General features: G+C 40.6%; 1 protein-coding gene across 3 annotated transcripts in view; it reads right to left on the bottom strand.

Annotated features, from left to right (window-relative positions):
- Nucleotides 1-5,692: 5,692 nt before the first annotated feature.
- Nucleotides 5,693-11,378, bottom strand: part of cntn3b (contactin 3b) — a 60,689-nt gene continuing 55,003 nt past the window's right edge. For all 3 annotated transcript variants that reach the window (XM_080890510.1, XM_080890508.1, XM_080890509.1), the window contains exons 21-23: nucleotides 10,488-10,600; nucleotides 10,222-10,387; nucleotides 5,693-9,707 (exon numbers count right to left, since the gene is read on the bottom strand). In XM_080890510.1, coding sequence (XP_080746636.1) covers nucleotides 9,463-9,707; nucleotides 10,222-10,387; nucleotides 10,488-10,600 — 524 coding nt within the window. In that variant the 3' untranslated portion in view covers nucleotides 5,693-9,462. The remainder of the gene's footprint in view (nucleotides 9,708-10,221; nucleotides 10,388-10,487; nucleotides 10,601-11,378) is intronic.

Genomic DNA, 11,378 nt, shown 5'->3' with positions numbered 1-11,378 from the left:
CAGTCCCATTTTGAGCTTATAAAAACCCATCTAGGGTGATCTAGGTCACCCTTTGAAAACAGAACGTGGTTAGCATTCAGAGGCATCTGCTAACCTTGTTTTCTAATTTGTTGTACCTTATCTATGGAGAGAGGCTACATGCCCACTCATTCGACAGCTTTCACAGCTGGGAGCAGCCCGGCATAGTCACAGTCCTCTGCTGTTGGCCACAGGGCTGCATCACAGGGACAAACTGGGGTTAAGTGTCTATGTAAAGGCCAGTTTGAGGGTAGTCACTGGGGGAGGGAGGAAAAACATCCACTTTCCCTGCTAAGATTGTTCCTGTTGGTCAGGGGTTTGGAATGGAAGCCTTCCAGCTAGAAATCTGCTTGTCCAATCTGACCTTGAAAAATCAGAAATACCAGTGTTGGCCCGTTCCACAGCTCAACTATAAAATATAAAAATGTTTTTTAAAAAAAGATTTGTCACAGTTTTTGCTACACAGCCCTAAGATTAGTGCTGTAAAACCTTCGTGCTAACATAATAACCAGTGACCTATTTGGCCCTGTGAGCATCATGCAGGACTTGCCAGTGCTGATGACTGTATCCACAGACACCTCCAACACACAACCACTGTCTCCTGGTTTTGCTGGCTGCTTCCTGGAAGGAGGCTTGACTTTATCCTCTGAGTAAAATCTGGGAGCTGGTCAAGGCGGTTTGGCTGAAGCCCACTCTGAGTCATCGTTCCCATGTTGGGTTCGCTTGACCTCACTGGAAGGGGACTGTGTTCCACTTTTTCCTTTTCCCCCCTATTTGGAACATTTTCCATTACTAGTAATCTGCAGCTAAGCTGCTTTTAAGAACTTAAATACAATCCAAAACTTTAAATTTGCATTTATACCATCTTTCTTCCCTAATGGCTTTATTTTTTTTAAAGTGGTCACACTGGTTTTAGTGCTGTCACCGTCCTTCTATCCTTTCTGAATTGTGGAATTACACACTGAGCTAATTCAGTGGCTTTTAAATCCCAGGAAGATAATCAAACTTACCAAAATGCTGATGTTGACCAATAATAATTAGAGTGGGAATTTACAGTTGGCACACATGCCTGACTGGGATGAATTTAAGTGTAATTCTAAATCATCGTGCATCACCTATAAAAATCCACAACAACTGGGACTTATGTTTAAGTCACATTATACTGCAGTGTGCAGAAAAACCATGTATCGTGAAGGATACTCATAGAATGCTTTCTTGCTCTAACTGAGTACTCAAAACACACTACAAGCATCATTCACCCATTCACACACGTATAAGCACTCTTTCTATACCTTCGTGTAAGGTTTGCTTGTACTCTGATGGATGCATCAAAGGCAACTCAGGGTTCAGTATCAACGGCCCAAGGATATTTTGAAATGCTGACTGGAGAAGCTTGGGAACAAATCACTGACATGCTGATTTGTAGACAGCCCACTCTACCTCTTGAGCAACAGTCCCCCTGACAGTAGCAAAATTTCTATTGCCCATCCCTTCAATTGTTTCTTTCTCTAAATTGCAGTAATTTACACAACCTTCTCTTAGAAAAACACCTGAAAATAAAGTGCAGTGCTATTGGAAAGAGCTACAAACAATGAAATAGAAGTGAGATCTGTGCACGCACCTTTAGCTGAAACTTTTTACCTTGTTAAACAAAAGCAGGCGGAACAGATCCATATAGCAAAACAAATGTCAGGCACCTTCATCATTTTCCAGTATGTTTATAAATTCAACAGATAACTGAATAATAACCCTGCTGAAAACCTTCCATTGGGTGTTCCTGGTCGATCGGTGAATCTCTCCTTAATTTGCTAGTCGAAGTAAAGCAGCGCCATCAAATTTGTAGGAAGCGGTGATGAAAAGCCGGAGCTTTCAAACAGAAACAATAGCAAATGTTAATATTGGATCAGGTCCAGCTAATATGCTATTTCAGTTAATGATTTTCCTTTCTTCACTTGTGCCCGCATTAAAGATTGCCTCTGAAAGCCTCTGAAAGCTTTACTCTGCTGGTGGCTTCCACGCACTTCCCAGAGTGATGGATGGAGCTAGCCTCTGATCGCTCCTTTTCATATTGTTCTTGGGCCACACAGGGCCGATACCCCCTCATTAATAAACCTCAATGATTAATTTCCAAACCTCCCTCTTGTGTCCCTTCCCTTGTCGTCTGTAAAGAAAGGCGCCCTCCTAATTAGTGAACACTGATGGAGCGTCTATAATGACCAGGGACAAAGCAGTGCTGGTGCTAAATAGAAATCCATAAATATTCACTGTGGCTGAAGTCTTTATCTGCAAATGCATGGGATCATTTTAGAATCTTTTATGCTAATAGCCATTTAGCCTTAACAATGTCCGCTGTGTTAATTGCCATAAGAAAAACATATATATGATTAGCACTTCCCTCAAAAACCTGTTTGATGAATATGTGATCAAGTTGACATTTCGCTTTGTTTAATTAATAAGATACCCATTGGCACTCACAGCCTTGAATACGTGGCAGGTATGGATGGATAGATCTATCTGTCTGTCTCTCTATGAAACGAATCTCATTTAGCAACTTTTGTCTCCTGTCAAAAAAAGGACGCCTGAGACTCTTTGCAGCTTGCGTCAAAGCGCAGTTGTTTTATTTTTATTTTTAACCAATCAGTCGCTCTGATTCTTTGAAATAAAGCAGAGGTCACGTGGGAGGAAGGTCGGACTCTTTTAATTTTCAGAAACATGAAGCATTTTTGGGGAAGAGAAGAGATAACATACCACTGAAAATTGCTGTCTTTCTGTCACTTGAAAGCACACTTATATTGAATTTTGTAATCATTTGCCATGAATAACACATGAGTGATTCTGTGTGAAAGACCAGAGCACTTTAATTATAAAATCCCGATGCACACACACTGAATCGGGGATAGATTTGAAAGTATGAAGTGACCTTAAGTTATTCATAAACATCTCAGCTCGAATAAATGCGTTCTGCCAAAACTAACAATGCTTATAGTGCAATGGTGTTACTGCTGGGGCTAATTTAGGAAAAAAGTTAGGCGAACTTTAATTTTGTTTTAAAAACCCTTTGCTTTAATAATATTTCTTATGAATCTGAAACAGCCCTCTGGTTGATGCTGTGTCACGTGTACAAAAAACAGAAAGAAAGAAATTTGGAGGAAATAGTAAAGGGAGCCATGAGAGCGCGAGCGGTGTTGCTCTAAAGAAGCATTCATATATATCTCATTACAACTGGATTTTCAGTGGCGATCATTTATATGCATAATAATTTGCAGTTCCTCATAAATAGTGTAAAACTCAAACATGGAGGTCAACAAAGGGTGAAAGCAAATGAGGCACCTTTTCTGAAGAAAAAGCACGAGTTCAAATCCCACAGCTTGTCTATTACTTAGAGACAACCCCAGGTCAAAAATAAAGGAACTTCTATTCTTCACAGATACTGTGCCTGTGCCGGGCTAATGATGGGGAAAATGCACAGCGGAGAAGGCAGTGCAAAGCTGGGCTTTGATGAATCGGGTGATTATGTTCTGAAACACTCCTTTGCTCTACAAACTGCTGTAGCACAAAGTAATCCTGTTTAGATCTCACTGACTAAAAAGACCTGCTTGCCAGCGATGTGTGAATCCCAAAAGTAGAAGCTCTCTCCTCGTCTTGCTTTGGATTATGTAGGGAGTTTTTTTTAGTTTAATCAAGCACTACTATGATGTTGCCATTTATGTAAAGTTAAAACGCCTTATTACTCGTTACATTGTGCTTGATATTTTCAAAGTCCCTCTGTGAATTATCAACAGCAGCATCTATATGTTTTTTTGTGCTACAAATGTAGGACCTGGGATTAAAACTGGGTCATAAAATTTTATTTTATGACTAGAAAGATTCCTAATGTGTAACTCTCTTTAATTTCCTTGCATTTAATAACATATCTTTAGTTTTAGAGTAAATTTAGTTGGAGTTCTTGTGTTTTAGAAAGTGAACCATTTTTTCATTGTATTTCCAAATGTCTGTTTTGCATGGCACTAAATCATTAGCCTTTTAGCTGAAATGCTGTTATCAAGGATTCATTTGCCATATTGTGATAAGTATTGATTAGGGCCGACCCCTGTAAGTCAAAGTCTTGACGCCTCAATCGAACGCCTCGGAGTCTTCATGGCGAGCTTGTCGCTTTGTCTCGACAAGTCTTCAACTAAGTGATCATATTAGCCATTCAGTCTGAACTGACCCATGGAAGAGTTCCTGAAACAACTTATACGAGTCTGACGCCAGAGATGCACTCCATCACACGACAGTGAGAAGTCGATTAACTTCAGAATGTGACTGTAGCTCATAATAACAGCTTTGACCTATGGGAGAGTGCAGGCTTGTTTATGGATATCACAACTGATGATTGAAGAGTAAAGCTCAAATGTGGTTTGTTCTGACAGCCTGTTCTTGTTATCAGCTGACCCTTTCCCCCTAAGGAACCTGCGTGATGTAGGTCCAGTGTTGTAGCAACCTGAGCATATAAGAATATTACAAGCAGCTGAAGGCAATGTGAAGTGCACGGTGATAGCAATGATCAAGCTACTTTAATCAGCTATAAAGCATCTGGACACAATTTAGTTTCAGTGTAACAGGTGTCCAAACGTGTACGGTTTGCTGGAAGGAAAAAAAAGAAAAACTTTACCACACACCACTTATCAGTACGCACTTGGGCTGAACAGTAAAACTTACCATCGGCAAAATAAATGCTTTAGCAACCAAAAAGAAATATAACTACAAACTGTCAGCACAAACTACAGAATGTTTTACAAACAGCAAATATCGCTATAACATTAGAAACTGCCAAGTCTCGCTCAGATGAGGTGCGAGTTATTTCATAACTGCTGTAAATTTAATCTTTTTCTTTAATATGCACACACTGTTTAAAGTGAAGCTAAATGAGTTTGATTTGAACAGCCAACGGCAACACACGTGCTCCCTGGCTCATTAATCCAACAAAGCTTTACGGCAGCCTGACATTATATGTGGCCTCCTTCAATTCTACTGACAAAATCCCAATTCTGTGGGGAGGCCTATTTTTGATATAGAAAAATATCCCTTTTTCCACAGTTAAAAGGATTTCTTACATATCATTTAACCTAGCTGGATTAACCTGGTAGGATGCTTGGGGCAAATATTTGCACAGTGGTCCCCGTTGACCCCCTTCTGCGCTTCCTTTTTTTGCAGTGTTTACAGCACCCTGTTGTGCAAAATTCCACATTGCACATAGTGACAACTGCAACTGCATAATTTGCCCTGAGATTCAGAAACTAAGCAATATCCCAGCTGGAATAAACACATCCCGGCTCCATGCAGGTTTTATTGGTGTTAGTCAGTTTGTGGTAATTCTGTTAAAACTTAATTTAGCTGAGAACAATTTAAACAACAATAATAACACTCAGGAATAGCTCAGCTAATAACATAGACCTTTTAGTTGTTATTGTACTTTGTTGTAGCAAATTCTCATACAAATATGCAATCAATCAAATTACCAAACATTCACTAGCACTTTAGGGCTCGGGGGCCCCCTGGGGTCCTTGTTTTGGATTCCAAATTAAAGAAAGCTCCTTGTATGTTAGTAACTGGCTAAAAGCAAGAGAAAACACCAGCAGCTGGAATAAACATTTTTATTAACTTATAGTTTTAGAAAAAAACTCAACACAAATTCACAAACAATGATTAACATGCACAATTTTAGTATACAAGACAGTACAGTTACTTTTCAATATGAAAATGCCATTCTACATGTCAGTATCTCATAGAGATCAATGATTAATACACCAGTATTAAGGTCAGAGAACACACTATAGAAAAGCAGTAAGGTTGTCTTTGATGGCCATATTTAAAAAAGAAATATATGCAAGCTATATACACTGGACCTGGTGCACTTCTAGCAACAACCACAAAAAACCAAACTGACTGAAATGACTGAATGGATATAAATAGATACGTTGTTGCTCTGTGTTCAATACATTTCAGCCACTCCAATAATCCCTTTATTTCTTCAGATTGTACTTTGTAGTATTTTTTATAGCACAAGGTCAGAAACAATACTTTAATTTTCTTATGTGAACATGAGCAGACGTTACACATTAGGCTCAACTACGTCTATGTAAATAAAAGGCAGTTTGAGAAACTGCCACATAATTACGTACTGTAAATTAATAACCTTTTAGCCTGCAATCTGGCGATGAGGTTACCTTATTTGGATATTAATGGAAATATTAACACCACTCAGAAACACGCAAGCTGCTTTGAGGCCCGGTCACACCAGAAAACTGCACACCAAATTCATAAAACAGGCATCACAGCTTGACTGGCCAGTTTGTGAATTACTGGACATACTGTGGAGTTAGGACCACGCTCGAGCTAGGGCTCTTAAATCCTTCTGCTTTCTGTCTACTGGGTTATTTATTCCACGCTGTTATCTTGTTCCGAGGATTCACTCAGTGAAGACTTACCAAATGGTAGAAAAGGTTTGGCACTAGATTGGCTCCAGAGGGAGACATATATGATTAAAGACTTGCCTGACAATCAAAGCAGACTAGTGAAGAGCTATGAAAAAAAAGGTCAGCACCTCAAAAATAAAAATCATGTGATATACATGTAAAGTTTATGCAGCAAAATGCATAATATGCAAAAACACGAAATGTGCAAAGGAAAATGCCACGACTCTCACTTTCTTCTTGTACGTGAACTATAATTTCAGATACTTTGGTCCAACTCATTTTCATAGGAGAATATTTTAAATTTTACTTTAGTACATAGCTGCAAACTGTCCATCATATTTAAGTATTGGAATACAGATAGATGTATCTGTATACTGTACAGCACTTATAGATTAAACAGTATAGATTAAACAGGCATGTGCACCCACCTTGCCTTGGTGGGTGCACATGCCTGCTGAATCCATTTATGCTTTAAATCAGATAAAATCACAAACGTATTTAGCTGGCTCATCCAATTTAGCTCCAACCCGGGGAAAAAATAGCTAGCTAGATTGCAAACTGCCAGGTCATTAGTACTGTCATAATGGGACATTAAGGACACACAGTTTATGCAAGAGAGAGGATTCGCACCACTGAAGCTCACAGAAACAGATCTTTTGTTGCAGGATACACTTAAACATACTGCAGTTAAATAAAAGTTGATAGTGCAGCAGAGTAAATTAGCCAGGCTAGCTCCCCCTATTTGGATTCTTATGCTGTAAGCAATGTCAGCACCACCAAAAATTCACCCGTGTTTAACTCAAGGCAAGAAAAGTGACTGCACTGATCAAAGCAAGCCTGAACTGCTCTGGAACTGAAATTTCACCGTTTTAAATGCTGGTGTGACCGGGCCTTTCTGCTCTTGGAAAGAAAGATACAGTAGTACTGCTGCTGGAGCACGACAGGGTTTGTTTTGATGTGCAACTCAAAAGAATAAACCAGCTAATCAATTTCAGGTCACTGCTCCAATTCAAAGTCACAATCTACAAGTACACTACAAGCGGAGCAAATACAGTGATTTCTAGTCAAACCAAAAACACAACAACAACAGAAAATAAAAAGAATGTCTTTGAAGTCTTCCGATAGGGAGAAAAGTAGTGGAGGACATCTGAAACATCACTGACTGTAACACAACAAGTGCAATAAGAACACGGCCATCAGTCAATCAAGCAGCTGAATTGTGACAGCTGTAATAATGGGGCAGGAAAATCAATATCCCATTGACTGGTCTGCAGCAGTCTAATCAACAAGCGCGGCGCTTTATGAAACCAGTCAAGGAGCGGATAGGACAGCCTGACTATGTCGGACTTTTTTTACGAGGCCGCTGGGGTCCGCACACCTGCTCAGACATTTAAGTGAGGACATCCAGTCACCTTGCATCAATTCCTTGTGCTTTCATTCGACTTTGAGGTGGGGACTTTAGGGAGGGAGGGGGAGTAAAGAGTGCAAAATGCAGACGATGACAGTCTCTAGCTAATAACCGTACGCAGCCCCGTGTTCGGCAAAGGCACAGTAATGTGTAGCAGTTGGGTTGACTGTATCCTTCCACGTGAACATTGTCAGGACCCCAGCAATCACACCTCTGCTTTTACTTGGGTGGCTTTTGACAGACTCATCCACATGATAAAAAGGCGTGAAAAGTAGCTCCCTCAGCAGAGCAGCAATGTTCCTTTGTTAATGTTCAGCTTGGTATGTGTCCAACCGACAGCGATGAGGTGGGGGTAAAATGACAGCCATGCCTTTTGCTCCATTTCCAGTCAGGGCTCTTTCACCACGGTATTCGCATCAATTATTCTGATACCTTAATAGCCCATAAATTATGCTACGGATGGAGTCATACATTTATTATACCACAGACCATAAATACTGAGACCAGAATTTCCGTCATATATCTCAATCCATTGCGGCTTTCCTAAAGCTTCCAATCCCCTTTTGTCGTAGGTGCTCCGGTGTGTCAATGAAAATTTAATCAACATACCATTTCCGATAATGGGTTCTTCTACATGCCAAGGTTCCTATCCTTTCTAACTAATTTCTGCAGAAAAGAAAAGCAAACAATACCTCTGCTGCAACACGAATCTCTCTTCTAAGCTCTCTGAAGAGGAAAGAAAGAGGAAAAAAAATTAATATACCTCTACCGAAGGCACTGTTATCCCAAAGTCCACTGTGCACCGGGCCAGCTGGTCATCTGGGGTGTAGATGGTACATGTTCTCGATACGATGAACTGATCTAGTATACAGGTCGTCTAAATGTAGAGGAGGAACAGTACACATGGGATCTGCTCGACATTGAAATACCAAACGTTTCTATTCTCTGGAATCTGGGCTTTTTTTTTCTGCTAGGCTGAAAATGTGGATAGGTATTTATTATTTAGAGGAGCATGAAACACAGCAAAATGCCACGATCTATCAGAGTACTGGGAGGGGGAACTTAGCTCAGGAGCCTATGGCTCTTGAACAGTCTTAAGTTTATTTGAGTGCACAGGTTAAGTGGGATTTGGACACAGTTGATCAGTTGGCTATTCATCTTTCACACATTTGACAAAACCTTGTAGAACTTTAAGCCTGCAATGGATGTTTTTGTTCGAAAAGGCTGCACAAATACTGGATAAGTGTGGTTTTAATGACTTGTGAGATGATCAAGTATGGATGCAATCTATCGTTATATTATATCAATTTGCTGAGACAATAACTTATTTTTTTCTTATAGGGTAAAACAAGCAGCCTCTGTTACCTACTTTGGTATGGACTATATATGTAAAGTCGGTTTTAAGGCATTAGTATCTCCAAAGATACTAAGATAAGTCATGTAGACATCAGAACTTCTAAAATGAAACCTAAAGCACGGTGGCACTTATGACACTGGAAAAAATACCAAAAGATTTCATGCACGCAAATCATCACATCTCTATCTGATGGTCCTTTAAGAAGAAGTGGCACGGTCTCTTTAAGAGTTTGGCGCAGTCCGGTCTTTTCCAGCCTTCCCCAGTCTAGCCGCTGAAACCCGGGCCTTGTGCCAGTCCAGTGGAGGGTTAACATAGGACAGGCTGACTGAAGGGATGGAGGGGGAGAGAGGGAGAGCACTCCATCGGCTGTGATTAAAGATCACCAGATGGAGCAGAGCAACGATGAGGACTGCAGAGTGACACAGCGGGCTGAGGTGACTCGCGCCCGAGCCCCGCGCTCCCATACCTGCAACCGAAAACCCACAGAGCAGCTCGTTAAGAACCAGAACTACCTCTCAACTCAAAGGAAGAAAACCCGCACTCTGCTGTGCTATCCTCTAAATTTCTGACAAGTCATCGTAAATCAAAAACCGAGCGTGACACTTTCCTATATCTACATTATTAGTGCCTTTCAACAGGAGAGGCTATCTAAGTATCCCGAGAAGATAAAATTGGTATCATATCAAAAGAGGAGAGCGCCAAATCGAGCTGCCTCACAATTTTGCACAGCAGCGGGATGGGAGCACAGAACTGCTTTATATGCTGCTGCGCTGAGCAGCCAGTCAACAAGGAATAATAACCCAATGGCAGAGATGGATGACACCGTGCACGCATTTCTAAAAAGGTCGCTTTTCTCGCACTGTCTATTACACCTGGTTGGAAAAGGATGCAATGAAGAAAAATTTAATGCTCTCTCTAAATTATGAATTCACCTGTAAGATTTATCAGTGGTTAAAAAAAGGAAAAAACAAGAAACTCACTTAATTTATGGATGTGGATAGGCTCACTTCCCACACCTTCGCCGCCCTCGCTCACGGCTTTGATCTGGATGAGATAGTTGTCGTTGGCTGAGAGGCTGAGCTCAGCAGTGGTTCGGTTGGTCAACACAGTAAGGATGTCATTGTAGCGATGTCTCTTCAGCATCACCTGAGGCAAGGGGGAGTGACTCCGGAAAATGAGCTAATGCAAACACCAACATTATTGTTTCTGGAGATAAATCACAGCTTTGCAAAATAGTGGGACTTACCAAATACCCAGTGACCTTTGACTCTGTCTCCATGGCTACTACAGGGTTCCAGTGCAGCGTAAGTGTGGAGCCAATCATGTTCCATTGTATGTTGAGCGGAGGCCGATCTGGAGCTACAAAAGAAATCAGAAGTAAGTATACAGAGGATATGCTGGTTGCCTTTTTTTTAAAAGCATCTTTCTGGAGAAACATTCAAATTCTTGGTTTTTGTTGAATTTCCAACAAAGTCAATAAACTGCACTGTAGACAACACTTAGTGATAATATGAGAAAACTGTTGGTGTCCCAAAACTAATGCTAGTGGAAGGCCAGACTGTACCTATCTCAGAGGCAGTGAGTCATTTAGCTGGAGTCAGGTTAGCCCTAACAAAGGAGAAAATGTTGTTGGAAACTCCTACTGGCAAGCTCTACCTCATCCTGACTGTTCATCCCGTTTTATTTTATCTTTTTCTTTTTTTTTTTTTTTCTCAGACACTCTGGGGATTCCTCACATGAGACACAAGGACCGTGTCACAAACTTAACAGAGATTTCTCTGGGTTTAAGTTTAATGCCATTATTTCTAATATTTCTTGGTGCTCGACAGCTTAGCTAGCTGGCTAATAACCCGAGCCATGCAGTAGCAGGACCCTGAGAGAAGTGAGCGTTGTCATAATGTGATATGGCACAGTCGTATCAGGGGCCCAAAGATAAAGTAAAAAGAATATTGGACACACTGCACTTCTTTTACTGACATAAATGTTCCTTATATATTACATTTATCTTTATATTTGAACTGATTTTTCAATTGACTATGAATCGCTGACTCGGGATCCAAGTTTGAATACCACGAGTTAGTTTCATATCCATGGTAGTGGCTAACAATCCTCTCGACTTGCTTGAGGGTAAAAAGAA

This window comes from Rhamphochromis sp. 'chilingali' (assembly GCF_963969265.1).
Source record: "Rhamphochromis sp. 'chilingali' genome assembly, chromosome: 9".
Taxonomy (NCBI): domain Eukaryota; kingdom Metazoa; phylum Chordata; class Actinopteri; order Cichliformes; family Cichlidae; genus Rhamphochromis; species Rhamphochromis sp. 'chilingali'.
The sequence above is the reverse complement of the archived record's forward strand: the minus strand, read 5'-3'. Positions and strand labels throughout refer to the sequence as shown.